Source organism: Mustela lutreola, chromosome 13, assembly GCF_030435805.1.
Source record: "Mustela lutreola isolate mMusLut2 chromosome 13, mMusLut2.pri, whole genome shotgun sequence".
Lineage (NCBI taxonomy): Eukaryota > Metazoa > Chordata > Mammalia > Carnivora > Mustelidae > Mustela > Mustela lutreola.
In genome coordinates, this window is record NC_081302.1 from 46,330,543 (window position 1) to 46,358,308 (window position 27,766).

Genomic DNA, 27,766 nt, shown 5'->3' on the forward strand with positions numbered 1-27,766 from the left:
CTGGAAGGAGTTCCTAATTCTTAGTCTTCTTAACTGATTTCCTTCTCTGTGTTACTCAAGCTTCCCTCCACCAAATTAGGGCTTTGCCTCATGGCTCTGAGTGCCTTGGTACCCCAGTATGGGAATTAGACTGCACTGAAAAGTATTATTCACTTGCTTGCATATCTCTTTCCAGACTTAGGTTTTGATAATCTCTGTGTTTACTGTGCTTAGAACTGGGCACCTGATGGTAGTTGAGTCAATTAATGACTTACCACCATTTTTGGTGGTGCTCAGAATACTAATTTTAACAGGGTGGTTCCTGTATTGATGTTTGCTTTTTATTTCGCATGGGCCTAAAATGGATGATTATATTTTCAGATATTTTTGTGGTAAGTACTAGAACTCTTTTCCATGACATTCGGGATTTGAAAAAGTCCTTTAAATTTGCAGATCTTTTGGTGTTTTTATCTTCTGTGAGTATCTTGGATTACGCTCTTTATTTGTGGGCAGAAGGAATCATTCCCTCAAAATAAGAGAGCTCAGGGTAGCCGTGTGCGGCTGCTAATATGAAAGGTTGGATTAATGTAATTGATACTACTTTAATGCAGATCTATTTATTTATTTATTTGTTTTAATTTACAGGGAAGTCTTAAGAGTCGGCGACAGATCTCACCTCAGGAATTCATCCATGAACTGAAAATGGGGTGTGCAGATGAGAGACTTGTCACGTGCCTGGAGTCCCTCCGCGTGTCTTTGACTAGTAATCCTGTGAGGTAATTCATCTGTCTGAATGTCATCAGGGCATGCTAGTAAATGAAACAGATGTCATTAATCTGTTATTTTTATTTAATACTTTCTTCATAGCACCTGTAAATAAGAGGTATATATATCAACGATGTCTCAAGGTAAAAAATGAATAGGTAATGTTTATATGGATGATGAAATACAGTGTCAGTAGGACTTTTTGTATTTATTACCAAGTGATAAATAGCCTATGAACTTTAAAACAAAAACTTTTATTTATTTTTAATTTTTTTTTAAAAGTGGGGTGCCTTCTTGGCTCAGTGGGTTAAGCATTGACTCATGATTTCTGCTCAGGTCAAGATCTCATGGGTTGTCAGCTCGAACCTCACATTGGGCTCCGTGCTTAGCGGTTATTCTGCTTGAGGTATTCTCTCTCCTTCTCCCTTTGTTGCTCCCCCCACTCATGTGCATGCTCTCTCTCTTCCCTAAAATAAGTCTTAATTTTTTTTTAATTTATAGTGTTTTTTAAATGAGAACAATCATGATTAGAAACTGAGTTTCACTCTGAATTTGGGTATTATATATTCACTGGCTGAAATTTTGTTTGACATAGAAATACCATTAATTAACTTTTCCTTTATTGGAAATAATATCTTTATAGGAGTACATAGGTTAATATTGCCAGATTTAGCAAGTAAAAATAGAAGATGCCCAGTAAACTCTGAATTTCAAACATACTAACACTAAAAATTTTTGTTGTTTATCTGAAATCCAAGTTTAATTAGGTGTCCTGGATCTGGCAACACTAAGACAGGTGTCTCTGTAAATCAGGTTTTAGACTTTTAAGCTCAGAATACTTTTGAAAAACTTCAAGCAGAAATTGTTTAAAAAAAAAAGTCTGAGCAGTCACAAAATCAGGATTTAGAGCTGTAAGGGTCTAAGGTAGATAAGTTTTGGCTGCTTCTGTGTAATAAATGAATGGTTGTTTCTGTATGAGAATGTATCTGTTTTATATATATATCTGTTTTATATATAAAACAGATATATATATATATATATATATATATATTCATTCATTCTTAGGGCTAGAATGACTGTGGAAGGTAATATATAATAGAATCTCTTTGATATCCTCTCTGATTAGCACTTTACTGGACACTTGTGAAGTTTGGCTACAGTATGAAAAAAATCCTCGGCAGTATGACTATTTAAAACAAAAAGACCCTACCTGCTGAGACATGAAAGTGAGTGAGGTTTAACTGAGGTGTATGAAGAGAGAACAAAGTATAGTTCAGTATATTTCAACTGTTGTATTTTTGCTTTTCCATATTTTCTCACTTCCAGACTCTTCTTTAGATGGAAACATGATGGGGACGAGGCCAGGAACTTCATATATCTTATTTATTTCTCTTTACCAGGCACTGTGCACAGCACATATAAGTCCTCAGGGAAGACCTGTCAATTGAAACATGAAGTTTAATTTTAGTCTCCTTCAGTTTCACCTTGGCTGTTGTTAGAGACTAGGTTGAATTGAGATTTTTTGTTTTAAGATTTTATTTATTTATTTGTCAGAGAGAGAGAGAGCGCGAGCGAGCACAAGCAAGCAGAGTGGCAGGCAGAGGTGGAGAGAGAAGCAGGCTCTGCAAGAAGGAGCAAGGAGCCCGTTGCGGGACTCGATCCCAGGACTCGATCATGATCTGGGCTGAAGGCAGCAGCTTAACTGACTGAGCCACCCAGGCATACCTGAATTGAGATTTTGACAGGTATAATCATACATGAAGAGCTCTGGTTTCATATGTACCTGTTTTAATATATTAATTTAAAAAATAATTATTGAGTAACCGATACTTACCAAGCATTGTCTAAGATGAAGGGGTTGGGTAAATAGCAAAGCAGATCTAGACCCAGTTCTTAAGGAGTTTAAATGTAGGAAGAGGGTGTTTTGGGGTTGATTGGGAGATGCACTATTGTTTTAGTTTATCTGGCAGCCATTGAGCAATGGGTTTATGCATGGCTTTTCAATTTAATTAGAAGTAGACCCTTCGGGGGGTGCCTGGGTGGCTCAGTGGGTTAAGCCTCTGCCTTCGGCTCAGGTCATGATCTCAGGGTCCTGGGATCAAGCCCCACATCTGGCTCTCTGTTCAGTGGGGAGCCTGCTTCCCACTCTCTCTCTGCCTGCCTCTCTGCCTACTTGTGATCTCTTTCTCCCTGTCAAATAAATCAATAAAATCTTAAAAAAAAAAGAGTATACTCTTCCTTTTACCTTCATAATTTGATTAGATGAAAATGGTAGCAAAAGAAAAACTGAGAGGTTTTAATGTATGAATTTATGTGTATTCCAGTGGATACAATTATATGTGATTTCACCTTAAACTACTGGAAAATAATGCTATGTCTCTTTCACTTGAATCTTACTTTAAAAAAAATTATAGTATTATTTTTCTAAGAAAGACCAATTCTAGAATGTATTATCAGCAATCCACAGGCTGTGCATGTTTTCTATAAAAGTCTTTAATTGGAAATGATAGAAATCTTACCATTAGAGATGTTTTCCTGAAATTGTGGCACATTATGTAGAGAGAAGAGGCTCAAGAGTATCTCTGTGTGTGGTTCTCCAGGTTGAGGAATGACTCATTTCGATGTGTAAAAGTTGAAGTTATGCCTATGTTCAAAGTTTTGGACATGGCTCTTAGTTTTATGTCTGCTATCGTTAAGTCAGTTTTTCGTATTTTCTTATTTTTTTAATATATACTGTGTGACTCAGTTTCAAGATAAAAAGATTTTTTGTCACTTTTTGAGATCATTGTTAGAACTGTAGTATTGAGTAAATCAGCGTTAAAATTCTTCAGTGTCTGTGACTAGAATTAAGAGGATAATATGTGAACTGATGAATGATGATTCTGCAACACTGGTTTGGGATTGGGTTTTATTTTTTATTTTATTTTTTTTTAAAAGTTTTTAAAGATTTTATTTATTTATCAGAGTGAGAGAGGGGGAGAGAGTGAGCACAGGCAGGCAGAATGGCAGGCAGAGGCAGAGGGAGAAGTAGGCTCCCTGCTGAGCAAGGAGCCCGATGTGGGACTCGATCCCAGGACGCTGGGATCATGACCTGAGCCGAAGGCAGCTGCTTAACCAACTGAGCCACCCAGGTGTCCCTGGGATTGGGTTTTATTAAATAAAAAATCAAGTAACAAGAAGGAAATCTCCGTTTACCCCACCCCCACCCAGATATGCAATACTTTTAGAGCCATTTATCTGCTTCTGCAACACCGCTTACCAAATTATGCGCCACATCAGCCTTTGACCATCCGGACAGTGAATTGTATGAAAACCAGCACATTAAATACTGTGTTATTTGTCACCATTAATGAAGTGTTGATTTGAAGATCACAAAATTCTTCTGTTTTGAAGTTTTATTGATTATTCAATATACTTGGTGACAGTTTTAAACTAAAAGACATAGTTGCTTTACTTTTGGAATACAAGAAAAGATCAACTTCAAATTGTCAATTATAACTTTGAGTGGATCTTGACATAGGCAACAATTATGTTCGAGCTATCGAACACTTTGAGGTGGAAACATAAAAGAGTAGACACTAACATTATTATGATTGATTTCTAGCATTGTAGTCCATAGTCATCTATGTATATAGCAAATTAGTTATAGAATACATCTTCATTTTCTCAATTTGATATAGTTGTCAAGGGCATGATTTCTGTCTCTGAAAAATCCAGTCTATCAGGTCCTATGTTTTGTGATCTTAGGCATTATTTTCCATTTTTGTTTTGTTTTGTTTTGTTTTTTAAGTATATGTGCTGCTGAAGTGAGCACTTATATTCCTTTACTTATGGTTAACCTGTGCGTTTTGAAGTTTACAAGACCTATTTTCTTGCTAACATCTTTTAAATTTCTAAGGAGGTTTTGGAACTAGTTCTGATGAAGTGAATAACTAAGCTCAAAAAAATCACTTTAGAAAAATGTGCAGTTGGGGCGCCTGGGTGGCTCAGTGGGTTAAGCCACTGCCTTCAGCTTGGGTCATGATCTCAGTGTCCTGGGATCGAGCCCCACATTGGGCTTTCTGCTCAGCAGGGAGCCTGCTTCCTCCTCTCTCTCTGCCTGCCTCTCTGCCTACTTGTGATCTCTCTCTGTCAAATAAATAAATAAAATCTTAAAAAAAAAAATGTGCAGTAAAATGTTTACTGCCAAGCAAGTGAGCAGACTTTGTGTGTCATTATTCCACTTGACCAGTGTCATGTTTGGAATCTAATTTTTCTCCATTTCTGGGCTTAAACACAAAACTGGTGGAAGAAGTTTGTGCCATGGTCCACACATGTGAGGAGACAAACAGGTAAGTTTGTGGCAAACAATGAGATGAACGTACTCATTGGTATCAATGTGATCTAGAGAAAAAAGTCAAGACCAATATTTTGAAATTACCAATACTTATTAAAAATCTTATTTTTTAAAATGGTAAACATATAAAAAAGGTTTCATCATTGGAGTAAAACAAGTACCCACTTGCCTACCAATGAGGGCAAGCTAGAAATACTGCTTGTAAGTCTGAGGTTCCCATGCATCCCTGCTAAACTTTATGTCCCCTTCTTCCACTGTGCTGTGGTTAGCACTGTTTTTAATTTCGGGCTTATCTTTCTTTCTTTTCATTATCATTTCACCATATATGTCTAATTCATCTATGTATGATTTGGTGTTTTATCTTTTTGAACTTCGTGTCAATAGCAACATCTTCCATACATTCTTCTGGGGCTTTTTCCCAGTTTCTTAGATTTATATATGTTGATGTGTGCAACCGCTCTCATCATCACAATTCGTACTGTTCTTTACATTTATTATTATTTTTTTAAATGTTTTAGGCATAGCTATTGTAAATAGCATGCAAATGCTTTTTTAAACAATTCTGATAGTCTTTATCAGGCAAATGCTTTTTAAAATAATTCTGATGGTCTTTGTCTTTTTAACCACTATAAAAATATATTGGAACCTATATCTGATATTTCATTCTGAATTTTCACTTAGTTTACACTTCTTTTACCATGTTTGTCTCCCTTTCCACACCCCCTGTTCTGCTCTTTGTTCCTTTTCTGTATCCTTTCTCTTCATCCATAAATTCTTTTGGATAGATTTTTAATTTCTCATGTCATTTTTTCCTTACTTTCTAATTTGGAAGACCTATTGCCTTTATGATCATAGAAAAGAAAGTTAACTTGTGCATACTCAAAAAGAAATTTAATATGCATGTACAAAAAAGGGACAAAAATCAGCAGTATCCCTTATTTTGAACCTAAGAATAACACAATCACCCTCAATTAATTTACGTGCTTGTTTTATGTGATATTTTAATTGTATATTTTCCTTTTAATATCACAGATTAGCCATTGTTATTGAGTTCAACAACAGATATGTGTATATGTATACATGTTTATACATGCATATAATCATTCCTTTTTAGGTCTTGTGCTTTTGTCTCTGATGATTTTACTCTTGCTTCAAGTATATGAGTAGGTTCCCTTGGGGAAAGTCTTTTGAGGGTAAATTTTTTGTCAGAAAGTGAATATTTGCTGCTACTTTTTAAAAAATTATTATGTTTTTAAATTTAAATTCAGTTAACATATAGTATGTTATTAGTTTCAGAGGTAGAATTCATTGATTCATCAGCTGTTTATAACACCCAGTGCTCATTACACCATGTCCCCTCCTTAATATCCATCACCCAGTTACCCCATCCCCCCATTCCCGTCCCCTCCAGCAACCCTTAGTTTGTTTCCTATAATTAAGAGTCTCTTATGGTTTTTCTCCCTCTCTGGTTTTAATCTTGTTTGTTTGTTTTTTTTTTTTTTTTCTTCCCTCCTCCACTATGATCCTCTGTTTTGTTTCTTAAATTCCACATTTCCATGAGATCTTAAGATCTTATGATAATTGTCTTTCTCTGATTGGTTTATTTCGCTTCCTATAATACCCTCTAGTTCCATTCACGTCATTGCAAATGACAAAATTTCATTTTTGATGGTTGCGTACTATTTCATTACACACACACACACACACACACACACACCCCACATCTCCTTTATCCGCTCATCTGCTAATTGACATCGGGCTTTTTTCAAAGTTTGGCTATTATGGACGTTGCTGCTATAAACACTGGGGTGCAGGTACCCCTTCAGATCACTACATTTGTTAGATTTCTACTTTAATACAAGGAGAAAAGGCATTAAATTTATGTGCCCCAAATCCAAATTTCTCAGAAGGGTATAAAAAGAAAAGTAAAAGCCTTCCTCCTTTCTGTCATTTGATTTTTGGATCTGCTGGTCAGAGGTGAAATCCTGTTAAGTTTCTTGTGTGGTTTTGCTCCAGATTTTTTAAGTGCATATGTTAATATATTAATATTCTCATTTTACTTTACCTTACTCTTGCATACTTTATTTTATTTTTTTTTTTAAGATGAACCCTTGAAGTTGCAGTTTTATTGCTTTGCAGGATATCAGTCTTGTAGTTAAATTGGCATTCTTCTATCTATTAAGTCACCTTAAATTCTTAGATTTTTCTAGTTCTTTCTGAATCAGGGTCATCATCTTGCTGTTCCTTCATTAATGTGGTAAATGAATATTTGACATTGCTCACTTTATCTGGGTGAAGTGATGTTTATCTTTTTGAAAATCATGGATTGACGTTAGAGGTTTGTGGAATGTGGTAATATTCCTCAAAATTACCCTAGAAATTCATGGAGGGAGTGAATGGGTAGAAAGACTGGGTTTCCTACATCCTCTGCCCATCCCTGGGTTGGGGGAAGGGACAATGCATATGAAAGGTAGGGTGTTCCTTGAGTGAAGAAGACCTAGTGTCCCTCCTTGATTGTCACTGCCAGTCCTCCAGGCCTTCATCTTTCTCCCCTGCCCACAGAGCCCCTGCTCTTCATCTGTGGATCTAAATGTTGATGTGTAGGCTGAGGTGGGAGAGAGGGGGTTGTAGGTTCTAAAGAGCACTCAAACCAAAGCATGGACAAGTCAAACCTTTTTCTTATCAAGATGGACCTCTTCTCAAAGCTTAATTTTACTGCATTTATGATCCTAGAGGAGTCTCTGTGGCTTTTGTCCGCCTTACCAAAGATGTTTTCCTAGAAAGGAGATGGAGTGGAAATAGGATGAGACTATGCACATGCATGTGTGTATCTGTGTACAGTGTATATGCTGTCAGAGTCCTAACAGGAAGACAGACACCAGAGAGCACGCTGTAAGGTTTTGTTTTGTTTTGTTTTGTTTTTTTCCTTTTAAAGTTAACACCAGAAACTGGTTAAATAACTGATGGAGAGACAGAGGAACCAAATAGGAAACAGTGAGGCCCACGATTAGCGGCAGCAGGAAGCTGTTCCCCTCCTGTGCTAGAGGGTGAGAAAGAGAACTCTGTTCTGGAAGGTAATGGGCTGGTGTCAAGTGGCAGAAACTGCATTCATGAGGAAGATGCAGCTGTTGCCAGAGAAACCTCCTGGGCAGAGAGAGAGGGAGAGAGCATTACCCTTGTTTCTCCCTTCTTCCCACTGCTCGAACCTATCAGGGAACAGATGATCACAAACCATGGGAGCTGAAGACTGTGGAGTCAGCCCCTTTGAAGCTAGAACAGAGCTGCAGAAGGGGATGAGGGGAAGCGAGGACAGGGGTCAAGCATCTGTACGTTACTTAGCGCGACACAGTAAATGTTGAATTCTCGTTTCTTCCAGTTTTTAGTTTTGTTGGATATTTAGGTTCTTTGTCTTAATACTAGGAGCTATAAATAAGTGTTCTCATAATATGCTACAGTACTTGAGTCTAGTCATAAACTTTCTAAGAATACAAAGGACTATCTTGCTCTGAATTTCCTGAATTAGCTGAATTTCCTGAAACTGTCTTGATTTGAAGGCGACTCGTGCTCAGCTCCTACATTGCCTTCAGTACTTTTTCAGTATCTCACTTTTGTTTCGCCTCACAAAGATCTTCTTTTTCTATTTATGACTCATCCCTTGATTCCATTAAAAAAAAAAAAAAAAAGAAAACCTTCTACTTTTTTTTTTTTTAAACCTTCTACTGTTTATTTCATTTTCTCTAACAGCTGTCCTGTTGCACACATACACACGCATATGACTGGTTTTGTGCAGGTGCTGATAGACCTGGTTGTTGCTCTTGAGTTCCAAATATGTTAAAGCAGATAGAGAAGTAAGGTTAGGAATAACCTCTGTACCGAAAAAAGACTAAGTTGCAGAGCACAACTGGGACTTCTGAAGGTGAAGTGTAGTTAATCTCATCAAATCAAACTTGCCCACGTTGTCATGAGTGGAAAGAGCAGACGACTGTAGCTCACAGTCAGGATCCCTTCCCCACTTTCACCAGTTGTAGAAATCAGTCCTTCTGGGTAGTGGTGGTCGGGGGGGAAATCTTCCCATAATGAGCTGGAGGAAGTGACTGGAAGTAATCCTAATGTTTTCTTCTGGGGAACATAGTAGAAGGCCTCTGCCTTTGTAGAAATGAGAGGAAGAGAATAGTAATTGTTCTCAGTAATGATAACACAACAGCTGATTTTTATTCCCCTGATATGTTTTAGAGTTTTAAAGTAAGACATGAGCTATACATTTTTTTTTTTTAAAGCCTTAGAAAAAAGTTTGAGAATTAACAATGCACAGATGTATGGTGGTATTAATAGTGATAATTTCTGGAGTGGACAAGAGTAAGGTTTTCCTTCATGATTTCTTCCTTCCTTCCTTTTTTGTCTTCTTTCCTCTCACTAGTGATATCAGAGAGGTAAGTCATTCATATGGTTCTGTTTTCCTTCCTGTGTTGTTTTAGTAAGGTAACTGCTCCTTGGTTGTGGCATTTAAACTGATTAAGTGTGTGTGTGGGGGCGGGGGGTGGGGGGGTGGGGGGTGGAGATCCAAAACATTTCAAGTGCTCAAGAGGCACGTGTGGCTAGTGGCTAACAAATTGAACAGCACCTACATAAACCATCTATATCACTGTAAAAATATTCTATTAGACATTGCCGCTTAAACACCTTGGTTCCTGTGTGTAACTGCTTTCTTCTTTCACCTAAGTACTGCATGATGATTCTATCTTCAGAGTTAAGTTCGGAATTATGGGAATATATAAAAGAATTGAAGTCTGGAAGATTAAAGGATTTTTAAAACCTCTAAGGATGAGTGAGCATTTATATCAAGGGTCCTGAAAGAAGAAATGAGTGATCTCAGAGAGACTCCCTTCAGTGGAGAGTGCTGTCTTGAAAGGATAAGGCAAAGGGAATGGGCTTCATACCAGCTATTAAGGGATAGAAATGGAGAGGTGAGGTGTGTCTGACAGACAGTCCAAAAGCTATGGTCCATGACAGACTTCAGTGTGGCTGGCTGTAGCCCGGATGAGGGAATCAGCAATATGGCACTCCATAGAAATCATGGAAACGTCGTCTTTGGTAGGTTAGAAATATTAGTTGGAAGCATATTTATTTTACAGGAATTTTCTGAGGGAGATACACTTTTATCTCTTCAAAGTAGTTTTTCTAGGTTGTTTCCAATAAAAATTCATAAAGTTTAGGTAAGTTGTTAATATTCTTTATTCTTGAGACCGTACCATATATCTTAGGATGTGCTTTGTATTATTTATGTCTAAATTAACATTCAGGATCCATAACTTTTATGACCCTTAATATTGCTTATTAGAGAAATATTTTTTGGAAGTGCCCTCTAATTTTAGGTCATTTTGCAGTCCTTTCCAAAGTGTTTTAGAAGAATGAAATATTAATGAAAAATGCCCTGAAAGAAAATATTAATGTTTATAAATGAGTACTAACCTGATATTTTAAAGGGCATGCCAATACATTCCAGTGCTTTCACACTTCTACCAGAACTGGTGTAATTTCTTTGAGAGACCTTCCAGAAGACTGAATGTTCCACCTAAGTAGGAGTCTTTCTCTTTTGCTTATTGTCATTCAGACTACAGCTTGGTTTTGGCTTGTCGATATATTAAAATGTGTTATAATTATTCGGTTTCAAACTTAACTCTATCTGTGTCTGAAAAGCTTTGACTTTGCATGCAAGGTTAACAGTAAAAGTTCAGTACACTGAAAATATAGTAATTGCTTTTAACTGAGAAATACATGTTTTCTGTACATGGTGACTAAGAGCTGTGTAGCTCAATTTATACTTGACCTGAAAGGTCCTAGAATTGTAAAATCCTCCCAATCTACTTTATAATATAAATATCTCCTAGTCTATTTAAAATAAAATATAAATTGCCATTTGAATAGCTAAGGTTAATTTTTAAAAAGAATTCTATTCAAATGTAAAGTCAGTCACAATTAACATAGGGTCTCAAACCTCTTTTAAAATACAGTAGTTTGATATTCCGCATAAAAGAAGGAGTATGTGACTGAAAACTAATTATTCAAAAAGACTAGATTACTGTTTAAAAGACAACAAAAGAATAGAGTGTGAAACTTATATAGTTACTTCTGACCATAGAGGTGAAATTCAAGAAACTTTACTTTTCAGTGATAATTGTCTGTGTCCTCAGAGAATGTAAGCCTTCTATGTTCAACCTGTAAAAGTTATCAGTGTGATGTCACTTACTGAATACTTTGGTTTCTTGCAAAGATAGATACATTCAGTGGAAAAATTACTGAGCTAAAGACCCTAACACACCCTAGTTATTTAGAATCCTACATTCAAAGAATCTATATAGTTTTTTTATTTATACTCATTTTTCTGCCTTGTTTTGATGTTTTAAAAATATTGCTTGGTGTTGGGTACCCAGGTGGTTCATTTGGTTAAGCATCTGACCGTTGATCTCAGCCCTGGTCTTGATCTCAGGGTCCTGAGTTCAAGCCCTGTGTTGGGCCACATGCTGGGCCTTCTTTAAAAAAAAAAAAAAAGTATTGCTTTGTGAGCTAAGTAAAAAATAAAAAATTCAGTTTTTGTCTTGGTAGTCCCTGTTGTCTCTATACATAAAAAAGTACTTAACGGCAGTTGACCTTTGAGCAACACAGGTTTGAATTGTGTGTGTCCATTTATACACAGCTATTTTCTCTTAGAATTTCCCAACATTTTCTATAGCTTTCTTTATTGTAGGAATACAGTATATAACACATATATAATATATGTTAATTGACTGGTTATGTTATAGGTAAGACTTCTGGTCAACAGTAGGTTATTAGTAGCTAAAATTTGGGGGAGTCAAAAGTTTATACATAGATTTTCCATTGTGCTGGGGGAATTAGCACCCCTAACACAGCCACGTTGTTCAAGGATCAACTGTACATATAAGACCTTAATACAGAGGTAGGTGAAATAATTTTGGCATTAGAAGGAAGTTTTAATTTTTGTGATTCAGAAAATCTTGTGAAATAAAATTCAACTTTATCATCCATATCGGTCATGGATTGCTAGGTCTTTTGTTATGGGGTAATCAATATATATGAGAAAGAAATAGGTGTAGTTTTCATATGTTAAACATCTTTCATATGTTGAAATTCATAAAAGTTAAACACATGAGGGTTAGACCTACTGAGGTCACTTTGAGTGCCTATGTGGAGCTAGAGAAAGTAAGATCATTTGAGCAGAAGTCCAATAGAACTTTGTCCAGGAAATGTTCTTTGTGCTTTCAGTACTCAAATCATGTGACCAGTCAGCACTTGAATGGTGCTTAATATGACTTAGGAATGGAATTTATACTTAAATCCACATGTCACTGGGGGCTTCCCTTTTGGACGATAGTTTTATAGATGAGAAACTCATGTGATATTCTTGGTGCACTTGTTTTGAGCCTTTGCATTCTTGAGTCTCTCTAAGTATGGGGGCTCTCTATACCATGCTGTGGATTTCTGAGGTGGCGCGCGTAGTACTATGTTGTTGTGGAACTGTAATATGGAACTTTAGATTAGGGTGTTGGTTAAATGGAGTTGAATAGAAAAGAGAACAGAGAAATTAAAGCATGAAATAAAATGCATGAGGTGATATACTGCTTATTTTTCAGAACAGGGCATCAAGTATTTTGAGTGCCTTACACACTTCTCTGTTGGAAAACTAGAAGAGGTACAAGAGCTTCTCCCTGTCTTCAAATTACTGAGATTCCATTTGGAGAGAAATGTCTAACACATCATAGAGCAAGTGATATCACCAGCTCTCACCTAATTAAATCTTTGTGTTTTGGATAAAATGCAGCAAAGTAGCAGAGGATGTATTTGTTAATCTACTTATGCCACAAGAATTCTCAGGTGCTGTGCTAAGTATCACAGTAATGAGGCATATGGGGGAGAGATCTAGAAAACATGTAATAAGTAGAAGATACATCTTTAGTTAAAATAAGGGACTGAGAGTAATGGATAGAGGACTTTTAGATGCAAACTGGTCAGAGAATGTCTTTGAGGTGGTAAAACTTAAGAGCTTAAGAAGACAAGGAATTACTAAGAGGAGCTCAGGCTTTGGTTGCAGGGCCTGGACTACCCCCTGAGCAGCAGAGACCCTGAAGTGGGGAAGCAGTAAGGTAGGAGGGTGGAGAGAGGGAAGTGGAGTCCCAGAGGCCATGGAGCCATCAGAGAGTTGGGCAGTGTCCAGGTCATGAGAAGTCTTAAGATGATTTGGGAGAGAGATAAGATTTTCAGTTTAAATAAGTGTGAGGCTGTTCATGAGTTTTACACAGGAAATGACCTATTTCTAAATGTACTTATTAAAAGGAACTGCTATGGGGAGAATGAATTAAAGGGAGGAAAGAGTGGACAGGGAGATCAGAAAGGAGAGCGCGCCGAATCCTACTAGACCACCAGGGAGGGAGATCAGAAAGGAGACTATGGCATCATCACAGGAGGGATGAGCATGGCTTGGATGAGGATTGCAGTAGTGGTGGGGCAAGGAGTTGGGTGAGTTTTGCAGACAAATTGAAGGTAGGAACTGTAGGGCATATTGACAGATTGGATGTGTGGTGTGAATGAGAAGGAGGAATCAAGAATGACACTTAGATTGTGTCACCTGAGCATAAGTGGATAGTAATGCCATTAACTCGGATAGGGGAAGATGGTTTTGTTACTAGTTTCCTGTATTTTGGAAAAAATCAAAATACCCGTTTTACCATGTAAAGTTTGATGTGTTTCAGTTTCATAGTTTGAGATACCAAGCAGCTAGATAATGGGGCCTAGAGCTCAGTGGAGAATGTACAAATACTTACCTATTGTTTATATGTAGACTGCACATAAAGCCCTGAGAATTGTTGAGAATTCAGGTAGGACAAGGAGGTGTGTGTGTGTGTGTGTGTGTGTGCATGTAAAGATATAGAAGAAGGCCCAGAACAAGTCCTGGGGATCTCCAGCAGTTTATCCATTGTCTAGAAAGGAGGAAAACAGAGGAAGTAGTGGTCATTTGGAGAAGGAGAACCCAAAAAGACTGATTTCCTGAGAGAAGGAGAGTGTTTCAGTAGGGAAAGTGATAAACCACCCAGAATGTTCCTGAGACCTGGTGCAAGATATTACTGTCAGAATTGGCAAGAGGAGGATGGTGGTGACCTTTGAGAAAAGTAATTTTGTGGAGTCTGGGTGGCAGAAGCCAGATTAAGTGAGATGGAATAAATGGACGGTGAAGAACTTCTGACAATTCTTGTGATGAAATTGAGACATTTTCCTATAAAAGAAAGACAAATGTGCATTAACTAGAGGGATATCTGGGCCAGGTGGGTAAAACCCAGTAAGCGAATGGAGAAACTTAAATTAATGGGAGTTCAAAGAAGAAGGACACTTGAATTGGCTCTTGAAAGATGAAATAGTTTCATTTGCAGCTGAGTGAACGTAGCAATGAACTTGATAGAATCAGGAGCAGATGATAGACTTAATAATGAAGTTTATGGGACAAGTGTTGGGCAGCAAGTACTTAGGGGGAAAAACAGATGATGGAAGACCTGCAATGTAATGATTTCTTCTTCCCCATACATTTGTGGTCAAATTAGTCAATTTAAAATGAATAATTCATTAATGCTTTCCTGAAGTAATGGTTTTTTGATTTGATACTAAGAAACCTCCTTACTCATATTTCATACATTCCCAATGATTGCTTTTTCTACAATGTTTCTTTTAGTAGTGGACTGAAGTTTTGATCAGAGCACATGCTAGGATATGTTATTTTACCTCCGTAATTCTCTTACTTTTTTCATCTGAAGATCAAGAGCTAATGTTTCTTATATTGGTCATTTGTTTTTCATCACTGCAGTTCTTCTTTTTTTTTTTTTTTTCATTTTATTTTGAACACTTTAGACATTTTATACCTTCCAATATATTAGAGTTAAAAAGTAACCAGGAGAATAAACTTGTTAGTTTGTTATTCTACTGTTTCATCTAATATCAGAAGTGAGAATAAGTGACTGGTTTAAAGTACATAATTCCTTTAAAAGTCAATTCCCAGAAAATACACATATGAATGATTGTATTTTGAAGTTTGGTAGATTTTTAAATCAGAATGTTATTTAGTTGCTGAATTTCCGAAATCCCTGTTTGGCTGTATAATTTAGTGTAATCTTTGTGGATGGGCCGTTGGTTGAGATGTGGGTATATGTTTGTTTTGCCCTACAGGGCATGTTAATTGCTTTGTATCCCCCTCCCCACCCCGTTCATTTTAAATATTTAGTCACCTAGCTTAGAGTAGGTGAAAATGAAAGGTAGAATAAGCTATAATTATATTCAGCATTGGTGATATATTACTCTGACAGAGGAATGTAAATTGGATTTGGATATTACATAGTATTAAAGCTGACCTTCTAAGGTTAAGGTATAAAATTTGTTACTTTGTCACATATGACCAGTGATATTTTTTTCCCATTTCAGGATGTTTCTTATATTGATTTTTAACAAAATAACTTTGTGTTTCCCTAAGCGTTTATGTAAGATTATTCTTTGGGGTAATTAAAAATTATTTTTTTCCTCTTTTTTAAAAATTATTTTTCTTATGAAAAGAGTTCATTATAGGAAAGTAGATAATACATAAAAGCAAAAAAAAAAAAAAAGTACAATACCACCTACTTAGGCACTGTAACTTCTTGGGTGGAAGTGTGTATGTGTCTACTGAGGACGTCCTTTTGTTTAATGCTATTGGTTTTTGGAAAAATGAGCTAAAGCAGGGAATGATAAATGATTCACATATATCCTAAACATCCTTTGAATTCAAAAGATTAAGAATCCATTTTTTTTCCTTCTAGACTTTGGTGTGGAGGTCAAGGTAGTGTCTACTCTATTTCTTGGTAGAAATAGATGTGGAGGCCAGACTTTACCTATTCTACTTCTTAAGGTGGACACAGGTTGATTATAGGTTGATTATATAAACACATCCACAATGCATTATTTTCTTCTTATTGGTACTTAAAGGTGGAAGAGAAATGTAGAGAGTCTTACAAAGTATAGAGTACAGACTTCTTAAAAAGTCATTTTGCTGATGTCTCTTAGTATTACACACTTGTCTCTTAGTATTACACACTTGTGTCTACATCTACTTCTATGGCACTTTTTAAAATGTCACTGAAAAAATATACATATTTCTCAAAGCCTTAGGCTTAGTTTTCCTAGAAATAGCTATTTTTACAGTGATTTGTCTGTTTATGTAATTTTAATTAGACTATCTAATTAGGGTAATTAATACCACTGGCAAAAATAGATTTGGAAACAAACCTCACCTCCCATTGGTTCCAGTGGAGGTTACTTGAGCCTAAAGAAGCAGTCTTACTTCTCCCTGCCAGGGAGGTACGATGGACAGGTATGATGGCCAGGTGGGGAGCTGACTCCCAGTCATGTCCAGCAATAATAAGAAATCTCTTCCAGGCATCTGGGTGGCTCAGTTAATTTTCTTTCTGCCTTCCACTCAGGTCATGATCCCAGGGTCCTGGGATCAAGCTCTGTATTAGGCTCCTTGCTCAGTTGGGCATCTGCTTCTCCCTTTCCCTCTGCTTCTCCCTCAGCTTGGGCTTTCTTTCTCTCTAATAAATAAATAAAGTCTTAAAAAGAAAAAAAGGAAGAAAGAAACGTCTTCCTAAAATGTCAGTGGAGGCCAGTTAGAGATAGTGGACCTCTGTTTTCACTTGGCAGCATTGAGGTGCTACCTATCCTCATCCACTGGAGAAGTATCATAGGATGCAAGCTAAAAAATAAGAGATTGAAGTAAAAAATGGGGTATCATAACATAATAATCTAAGTGTCCAGGTTTCAGTATAAACACTTGGCTTACTAAAAAGGAAGATCACAAGCTGAATGCCAACTCCATATCCATCCATTAATAATGGATGCCATTATTATTAGATGCCAATATGGAGTTGACAGAAATATTTGAATATTCTTTTAAAAGATTGTATTTATTTACTTTAGAGGTAGTGAGTAGGAGGAGGAGCAGAAGAAGAGGGGCAAGCAGACTGTCGGCTGAGCAGGGAGTCCAGTGCAGGGCTTTATCTCACAACCCTGAAATCATGATCTGAACTGAAATCAAGAGTTGGATACTTAATTGACTGAGCCGCCCAGGTACCCTGATTTATTTGCATATTCTGATAAGGATGCTTAAAGGAGCCATCATAAAGGTGTTTTAATGAACAATTATGAATATGCTGGGAGATAAAGAATAGTCTCAACAAATATGTAGAAGAAACTTTATTCTTTTTTAAAGTTCAAATAACAGTTTTAGAATTGAGAAATACAGTAACTGAAATGAAAAACTTACCAGAAGAATACAACCACAAAATGTAGGGATGAGAGGAAAGAATTGGTGAACTGCAGTATAGAATAATAGAAATTACCCAGTCTGAACAGAGAGAAAATTAAAAAAACAGAGCCTCAGTGACTTGTGGTGCTATAATCAAAGATTTAACAGTTTCTTATCTAAATCCTAGGTTTTGAGAGAAAAGGCAGGATAAAAAATTATACGAGGAAATAATGGCTAAATATTTTCTATATTTGGCAAAAGATAAAAACCTACAGATTCAGGAAACTGAATGAATCATTAATAGGATGAACCCAAAGAAATCCTATTGAGACACATCCTAGTCAAACTTCTGAAAACAAAGAAATCTTGAGAGTAACAAGGGATGCTGCTTTAGGTACAGGGAGAACCTGGAATGATACTGGAGACGGAAAAGAAAATGAACAAACAGAATGAAGAGTATCCAAAAAAAAAAAAAAAAAAATACTAGAGTGAAACTTTAACATGTCAATAATTACATGAAGTGTAAATGGTTATGCCAGTTAAAGGAGATTGGCAGAGTAGGTGAAGAAACATCACCTGATTATATGCTTTCTATCAGAAATTCACTTCAAATATAGTGATATAGACAGACAGAAGTGAATAGATAGTAAAACATATTGTGCAAACATTAAAAGATGCTCATGGCTATTTTAATATTCTATAGTGTTGACCTCAGAGTAAAGAAAACGATGTATTTTTCTGAGTCAGTCCATCAAAAGACCCATCCTAAGTGTATACTTCAAACCTCAGATGTGCACAGTATATGAAGCAAAAATACTAGAATTGAATGGAATAGATATATTCACAAATAGATTTGGAGACTTCACAATTTGGTTCACAATCAGTAGAACACCTTGTTGGAAAATCACCAATAAGAACTTAACATTACTATCAAGTAAAAGAACATAATGCGTATTTATAGACTATTCCATCTAACAGCAGAGTACATATTCTTAAAACATATACCAACATAGACTATATCTTGGGCCACAAAGCAAACCTCATCAAATTTAAAAAAATGTGTTCTTCCCCCAAAAGGGTCAAATGTGTTCTTCCAAATGTGTTCTTCCCCCAAAAGGGTCAAACTAGAAATCAATAACAGAAAGATAGCAGGAAGGTATCCAAACATTTGAAAAGTAGGTAACACATTTGTATATAATCCTTGAGTCAAAGAAAAAATCTCAAATAAAAAAAATACACTGAAGTTAATGAAAATACAACCTTTCAGAATTTACGACATGTCTAAAGTAGTACTGGGAAGGAAATCTGTGGCATTGAATACCTACGTTAGGTAGAGAAAAAGAAAAAGGGCTCAAGTCAATAAATTTTAACCCAAAATAAAAACATCCAAAATAAATAAGAAATAATAAAGAGTAGAAATCAATTAAATTGCAAACAGAGTAACAATAGAGGAAATCAATGAAACAAGGATGTAGTTCTTTGAGAAGATTAATAAAACTGTTAAATCTTTATCGGTGAAAAAAATAGACAAATTACTAGGGTCAGCAATAAAACCGAGTATCACTGCAGACCCTGTGTCACCAGAGTAGTAAGGCAGACAACAAACTTTTTATACACAAATTGGAAAACTTGAAAGACTAGTTCTTCAAAAAGCAAAGTACAATACCTCATGGGGAAAAGAAAATTTGAATTGTTCTCTATTAAGGAAATTAAATAATGACTTTAAGACTCCTTAAAAGATCTTCAAGTACAGATGACTTCCCCGGAGAATTCTACCAAAGATTTGAGGAAAGATTAATATCAATTCTACACAGTCTCATCTGGAAAATACAAGAGCAGGGAACAACTCCATATATTTTATGAAGCTGGTGCTATTAGTAAAACCAAATAAAGACAGTAGTAAAACAAAACCCCAAACCCCAGATTTTTACAAACTCATGTCTATCATGAATGTGGGCATGAAAATCTTCATCATGATGCCCTTAATCAACAAGGCTAAAGAAGAAAAATCATATATCAATAGATGCAGACATAGCTTTGACAAAACTGAACACTTACTCCTGATAAAAACTGGGGAAAAATAGAAATGTTATAGATTGAGTTGTGTCCTGCAGAAAAAAACGTTTGTAAGTCCTGATGCCTTAGAATATGACCTTATTTGAAAATCGGGTCATTACAGTTGTAATAAGATGAGTTGATAAAGGAACAGAGTAGGCTCTTAATCCAATTTGTGTCCTTTTAAGAAGAGAGACAAAGTGTCATGTGGTAAGAGGTATGGAAATCCTGGATTAGCCATTATTCCCAGAAACTAAGAAGAGACAAGGAAAGTTCTACCCATAATCAGAGAGGAGGCCTGGCCTTATTGACTTTGGACTTCTAGTCAGAACTATGAGAATAAACCTCTCTTTTAAGTTTTCTACTTTGTGGTACTTTGTTATAACTACTCTAGGAAACTAACGCAGAGGAATACTTTCTCCACTTGATAACATGAATCTACAAAAATTTTAAAGCTAACATTAAATGTGAGAGGTTCAAAATTCTCCCCCTCAGGCTGGGAACAAGGCAAGGATGGTTTGCTCTTGCCACTCTTGTTCAACACAGGGCTGGAATTTCTAGCCAAAGCAATGAAGCACAAATGAAACGAACAAAAAGTATTACTTTATTTACTTTATATATAAGTAATTTACTATTTATTTACTTTACATATAAGTAAAAAAGAAGGGATATTAATTGCCCCTATTTGTAGATGGCATGGTTGTTTACATAGAAAAGTTAAAAGTATCTCCAAAATCTAGAGCTAATCAGTAAGTTCCGTAATAGTGCAAATTTAAGATTAAAAATCAATGTATTTTGCAAGATGCAAAAGTTTCAGATTTCTTGTACAACAGTGTGGTAAATATATTTCTTTTACTAGCAATGAACTTTTGTAAAACCCCATTTACTAGTGTTTTCCTCTAACACCACTCCCGTCCTGGGGGAGAAAAAAAAAAAAACTATAGAGAGAACAAAACTGGTATATATCTAACAAATCATGTAGAGAACTTATGGTGTAAACCACAAAATCAAAATGAAGAGAATTGGATTTCTGAATAAATGGGGAGAGATCTTGTGTTCTTGATGTTTTTTTGATTGTTTGGGTTATTGGCAAAATTCAATTTCTTGTGGTTGTGAGACTGACATCCCTGGCTGTCATGTGAGGATTGTCTCAGCTCTAAAGCGCCTCTCCTCCAATTTCTTGTCTCCTATTTCCCTTCCTCAGTCTCTAAACCTATAAAGGCAGAGTCCTTCTGATGCTTTTACATCTCTCTTCTTTCTGCTATTTTATCTTTGATCCCTCTGGGAAATGCTTTCAACTTCATTGAACTAGGTAATTAGATTGGATTCACCTGGATAATTTAGGATAATCTCTCTATTTTAAAAATACTCTGTAGTCACCTCGGTTTCCTTTTTTATTTCCTCTTTTGTTATATCAGATAACCATAGCTTCTGGTGTTAGGCCATGGGCATCTTTCTGGGGGTAGGGATACAATTACTCTGCCTACCACATAGGCCTAATGGTTTCCCCTTGCCCATGACGTTGTATAGAGTTTTTTCCAGAAGTTCTTTCCTACCTTTTGGGTTTTATCAGATAGAGCCACCTCTGGTAGTCAGCACAGGCACATCTTTCATATTTAATATGTTTGTATGTATTCTCCCTCTGCCTCAGAAGCTGCTCTTTCTCTGACTTCAAGACTCAGGTCAGACCTCAGCGCATTTGTTCCTGGGAGAATTAGATCCTTCTTCTGTTTCCTTAGCGTCATGATTATAACACTTATTACATTATGGAGATAATTTAGCTCAACATTTGTTTCAACCACTAGTCTGTGATCCTTTCAAGGACGGAGAACATGTTTTATTCAGTTTTGTATTTGTCATACCTACTGCAGTCTTGGGCACACAATGAGCTCTTCCAGAAGGCTGAGTGGCTTTGTTAACGAACATTTGTTTCAGTGGTAATGAACATCCCCCTTTGAGCGGCAGTCAATCAAGTCCTAAAGTATGATAAGGACAAGGACTCTAGATTCATCATCCTTGGTTCAGTACGGATAAGTACCTGTTCCGAAATCAGAACTAATGTTTTCGGCATGAAGGTTGAGACAGGCTCAATGAAAACGCAGGGGAGGCGTCACCGCTTTGTACCTTTTTTTACATCTATAAAGTAAGGCTATGAGCCCGGGCACTAGCAGACCTGGATGCTATTTCTAAGTGACCTTAACCTCTCTCTGTGTGTTCTTTACCTGAAATAGAGAAATGGAAGGAGATTCAATTTTAAAACTTATTGAGTGCTTAGTCTGTTCCAGGTGCGGGGGAATTTAAAGACCAATTAGAAATGGCCTTTACCCTCCTGGTGTATGTAACTGGTCAGGTTGCCCTTAGGATGTGGTGGGTTTATTTCAGCTCTATCTCTAATGCCTTTGTCTTTCTCTTCCTCGGAGAGCATTTGGGAGGAGAGAGGGGTAATTCACTGTAGCCTGTGGGAAACCTGCAGGGGTAGTGTTTCTTTGGCCAGGGAGTAAATCTGAGACCTGATGATTGCTTCTCCTGCTCAATGAGGTGACTGTATTTGCTTCATAAAGCCAACAATACATAGGAAACCACTTTGCATACCTTTGATTTCATCCTGAGGAAGGAATAAGTGAATTTCAAAGGCTAAGCTGCTTTGAACATTTATTTAAAGATGGCTTGAACATTTAATCCTAGAGACCTGCTCTCCTTCTCCTTTTTTCTCCCCTTCTGTTACCTCTTCACCTCTTCTTTGCTCCTTGGTGGAGCCCCCTGCTAGGAAAGTGCTAAATGGCAATATACTTAGAAGGTTTTTTTTTTGAAGCAATTAAAAGAGAAGAGTTTGATATTTCCTGTTAGAGAATTTTAAGAGGTAGATTTTGTGTTAAATTAGTACTTAGCACATTTCTTTTTGCTGTTTTAAAGCAATTTTTTCCCAATACAAATGACATACTAATCTCTATGTCATTTCTATTCATGAAGAAGCAACATTTGCACAGTGCTCGTTCATCCATGAATGCAGTTTGTAGCTAAACCACATAATGCCCGATGGTACTGTGCTGACAGGCACAGGAGAAACAGAACAGATTTTGTTTTCTGAAGATTGATCATTTATACATCAGTTGATAATTTTTTCTCCAGGTTGCTTCTTACATTGATGATGAGAAATTTTTTACTTTTGTAAGAAGCTATGGATTTCAATGAACCTCTGTCAGTACTGCAGACCTACCTACTCAATATCCCTTTTTATCTTGAGCAGCTTTTCCAGAAAAGATAAGAAGTAATATTGGTCCCTCATTTTAAAAGTAATATTGCTGAAAATAGTAAGGGTGGGGGTTGAGGTTTTGAGAAACAGTTTGTGAGTGACAACTTGTTCGTACAACTCTATCCTGGCCTGGCAAATTTTTAAGAAAACAGGGAGCCTTATTATGCATTTCTAATTTGTGTTTTAATATTACTTTTCAATAAGTACTTTTACCAGCTTTTTACATTTAAATATAGTGTTTCTTTGTTATCAAGCATCTTTGTTCCCTCCCTTGTGCCCTGTCTTCAATTGCTTGTTTTTGGTGTTCTATGAAATGTATAGTCTGACTTTCATTAGGTTGTTACCCTTCTCTCTGATTTTATTGAGATTCCTGCCATGAGTTAAAGATGGTAGTACAAAGTAATTTGGTATAAGGCCTCTTTACATTCAATTTATTAAGTTTATTTTATAGAGAATTAGTTTATATGTAATATGTTTGAGTGGATGTAAGTTTTATTTTAATGACTCCGTCTGTAGTGCGGAAGAGTTATTTGGTGGGTCCAGAAATGACTGATTTGAGAATTTCTGTGGGTCCCATATTCTGGTTATAATTGTTATATTCAGTGTGATTAAAAAAAAAAAAGGATATGTTCTATTAACTACTCAGACCACAAGAATTAACTTGATTTATTTGGTTTGATAGGCTTCCTAAATTTTATAATGGGCTCCATCATAAGCATGTTAAATGAAACAAAGTCTTGTTATATTAACATAATTAAAAATTTTTTTGGTATAAGGCAGTTTTAGGAATAGTGACTCTATTTTCCACAATGATTGAAGGAGATGGTAGTATGAACAGTCCTAAATCATATTAGCTTTAGAATATCTTTATGGATATACTTGGTATATAGAGATTGTTAAGAATTCACTTCAAACAAAATACTGATGTCCTGCTGTGGGTTTAGTAACACAAGAGGGCCTGATGAACAGAATCTGTCCTTGTGTCTCAGTGTCAGCCCAAGTAACACTATCAAGTTACTTCCTTTTTTTTTTTTTTTTAAAGATCTTATTTGTCCATTTAGAGAGAGCAGAGGAAGGGGGAGAGGGAGAGGAAAAAAGTATTTCAAACAGGCTCCACGTAGAGCCTGACACAGGGCTTGATCTCATGACCCTGAAATCGTGATCTGAGCTGAAATCAAAAGCTAGATACTTAGCCAACTGAGCCACCCAGGTGACGCTCTCAATTACTCTTTATGTGTTTGATTTCAAGCTTTTCTGCTTCATTTGAAATAAAAAATACAGAGTAGGATGTCAACAAGGTAAACAGTTAAGCAGTTGCTGTAGGTGTTTCCATGAAACATGAAAGTGGGATTTGAAATGCCTTCAGGTAACCTGTGTGTTGTTGACAGCGGAGAGTAAACTCATCACTTTTGAAGTAGCACCCCGGTTTCAAAACACTAACTTCTACTTAAGTTGTTATTCTCACCTTCACTGTAATAGTGATCTTTAGGCTTTTCCTCTATAGGAATCAGTATGTTTATTGCTTAAGTAAATTCCTGATTTAGTTAGGTGGTGGGGAGAATCAGATTCGGAACACTGATAGTTAAGTAAGTACACTTATACATTTATAAGTGTATAAATGAAGATGAATTATTTTAAATAATTTTTTTACATTTAAAAATGTGTTTCATTTTTATTGTTGTCATGCGAATGTTCTATCATGTCAAGAAAATGATATATGTGGGTATGCGACTTAAACATGTTCTTCATGTTTAAGAACTGCTTTTAATTATTGGATGAAATTTTGCCCTTATAGTTCCATTTTTCAAGGGTTACACACAAAATCATACATGGAAACCTATATACAAAGAAATAAAAGGTTATATATCCTATCTTTTCCTTCCTCCCTCTTTTTTGGAGATAGAATATATTTTTTATTGTTCAGGACTTTTTAAATCACTGCTGGAAACATATTTTAATATCCATTAAGGTAGTTTTTCTATAATCAAGGTGAACTGCTGACTTTTGGTGGTGATGTCTTCCTTATATTACAGTATTGTGATTATACCAGTTGGTTTATGAAAAGAGGTGGCTTGGTCAAGATGAATATATTCATTTAAAAATAACCATGAAGTTCTTTAAAAAACAAAACAAAACAATTGAACTTTGAAACTTGGGAAATTAACATTTGTAGAATGCATGTCAGTGGTTTGAGAAATTTTCCTAAGACCTCCCTTTTGATATCTTGAAATTTTTTTAGCAATCTTTATGTAGATCTGAGTCTTACCTCTTTCTCTTTTTTAATTAAAAAATTTTTTTTAGGATTTTATTTTTATTTGTCAGAGTGTATAAGCAGGGTGAGTGGTAGGCAGAGGGAGAAGCAGATTCCCCACTGAGCAAGGAGCCCCATGTGGGCCTAGATCCCAGGACCCCGGGATCATGACCTGAACTGAAGGCAGATGCTTCACTGACTGAGCCACCCAGGCATCCCTGAAGCCACCCCTCTTTAAGTCTTGCCTGATTTCTGCTCTCTGGGTCAGGGGAGATGCTCTCATTAGTAGCATTTGCTGATTTCTGTGGTATAAGACTTCCAACATGGCAGATTTTAGTTACTACATGATGTCGCTGGACACAGAGAATGGAAGTGACGGGCGCAGTCAGCTCTCACAAGCTGTTTGATTCCATCCCTACTCCTCCTTTCACATGATGATGAATCATGATTGATTTTGCACCGGGTGTTATTCTTGGACTGTGTTATAACATACCATGGGTAAAATATTTGTGACTATATAGCGTTATTGTGATATTCCAAACTAGAATACTGACCATGTGTAACTGCCTCTTATTTCTCTTTATCAGTTGGGTGCAAAGCTTTGGACATGAGGGGCTTGGATTATTACTGGACATTTTGGAAAGACTGATTACTGGCAAAATGTAAGTATATTGTTCATTTTTATTTTCAGTTAGGCTACATTTCTGTGTCCAATTATAATTCCAATACTGATATTTTTTATGCCAATGCAGACAAGAAAAAATTGTAAAGAAGAATCAGCATAAAGTTATACAGTGTCTAAAGGCTTTGATGAATACACAGGTATGTACATAGGTAGTTATATTGTATTCTTCACCAGTTCTTAGAGAATTTCTGTGAAAGAGAGTTGTGTGTTATGAAATTTGTACTAAAGAGATGTACTGCTTTGATAAGCTTATGCGTAGATAGAGGACAGAATATTACATTGCATTGACTTCTAGTTTTGTATCAAATCAACCATCTCTCAACAGGAGAAACTTGAGAATTGAGTAGCATCTCTTGATGCTTAAATCCTCATGTGCACATTAATTCTCCCTTTCTATTCTCTTTTTGTTCTCCTCTCTGGCCATCCTTTCCTTTTCAAAGTATAGTATGAGTAAGTTTTGAAATCATACATGATAATCAGACATGGTCTGCAGTAATACTTATTACCAAAGAATCAAGTTGGAAAGACAGTTTTTATAGTTGAGGAGCTTAAATCTGCAAGGAAATTAATATGAACCGATAGGAAACAGGTCCCAGAAATGGATCAGTGATGTTTAATGTAAGTAATATTGAGACTAAAGGTAATAGGGCAGGTCTGCCGAGTTTGTAAATGTGTATCTGACAGTGTTTCCTTGTTTAATAGAATTTGTACTTTTAATTGTGGAAATTAGCTCTATCCCATGCCACGTCTTTAGCTTCAACATCTAAACATATCTACCTCATGATGGGTGCAGTAATGATAGGTATTTTTGTTGCCATTAGACAGCAGGAGAGGAATTTTACCTATGGTGTTAGGATGATTTGAGTTTTAGAGCAAAACTGTCTGTATATTTCTGATTATTTTTTATTATTTTTGCATTAAAAAAAATAAGCCTTTAGAAGACTACACCCTTAAGTACTGGTACTTAAATTATTAACATTCATATTTCTTTTTACTAAATATAGCAAAAGCTTATATTTTCTGATTATTTCTGTCTTATTTATTTTTCAGCATTTTCTTGAGCTGAGTTTTGTTTTTAACCAGTGAAATATTTTTTTACCACCCTGCCTTCTCTAATCAGAGAAGATTTTCAAGCAGACTATCTGATGTAGAAATCTGCTCTATGTTGTTATATATTCAAATATATTCTAGATTTGAACATGTTGTTCTGTAAGAATTAGATTCCAGGTATTGTGAATGATCTTGTGCATCATGCTTTGAATTTGAGAAAACCATAATTAAAGAGAGGTGAGGAGGTTTCTATAGACCATAGTAGTCCTGCTCAATTTGAGACTGAATTGGAGAGCGGGTAAACTTCATGTATTTATGTTCTAAGTGATATAGTGTGTTCTCTTATAAGAGACTGCTTTTGCTTATAGTTTGTATCTGTGGAGCTAGAATATATTGTCTTTGTGTTGATTGCTATCACCTGTACTTACACGAATAAAAAGTTACTGATTCTTGGAATTAGTATTCTAATGTCTGAATTCTAAAATTAATAATATATGAAATAATTTTTCAATAAAGACTCTCTTGGGATTTGTTGATGATTTTTCATTTATCTCACTGTGCAGGATTTATAGGAGTTCTTTGAAGAATGGAAAAAATACAGGTTTTAAGAGAACAGTGGTACCTTATTAGGTACTAGTATTTCATTATTAATGTAATGAACAAATCTGGTAACAGGTGAAAGTGGATTTCATGTAATAAACTAGGCTAAATAATATTTTCTAAGTGGAAAAAGACTGAATATCAGGGGGAAACAAAGGGATGAGAAGTTAAATACTTTTGCATTAAGAGATAATTAGAATAGGACTTCATTCTGGTCAGTTAACTGTTTGAATGTTGCTTTAAGGTGTGCACCTGCAGCCAAGGTGTTTTGCTCCTGAAGCCAGCCCCCTTACCAGTCTGGACCCTTCTCTTTGCTCCTGGGATTAACTCACCATAGGGAATTATTCAGCATCAGTATTCATGTCTCATTGATCATCCTCCACAGGGATCTAAGGTCTTCCCCTTCTCCCACTGAACACTCTTGCAGTGGCTTGAAATTCCATCTATTAGGTAATAAT

At 36.1% G+C, this 27,766-nt stretch overlaps 1 protein-coding gene and 1 long non-coding RNA gene across 4 annotated transcripts in view; one reads left to right on the forward strand and one right to left on the reverse strand.

Moving 5' to 3' along the window:
* The window catches only part of DIAPH3 (diaphanous related formin 3), a 506,201-nt gene that overhangs the window by 127,869 nt on the left and 350,566 nt on the right, over positions 1-27,766 (forward strand). For all 3 annotated transcript variants that reach the window (XM_059144199.1, XM_059144200.1, XM_059144201.1), the window contains 3 exons: positions 625-755; positions 25,561-25,635; positions 25,726-25,795. In XM_059144199.1, coding sequence (XP_059000182.1) covers positions 625-755; positions 25,561-25,635; positions 25,726-25,795 — 276 coding nt within the window. The remainder of the gene's footprint in view (positions 1-624; positions 756-25,560; positions 25,636-25,725; positions 25,796-27,766) is intronic.
* LOC131813744 (uncharacterized) lies at positions 703-27,717 on the reverse strand. Its single transcript, XR_009346932.1, has 3 exons — positions 27,641-27,717; positions 1,955-2,181; positions 703-788 (listed from the first exon to the last, which is right to left on the reverse strand). It is a non-coding gene; the product is annotated as an uncharacterized LOC131813744 (long non-coding RNA).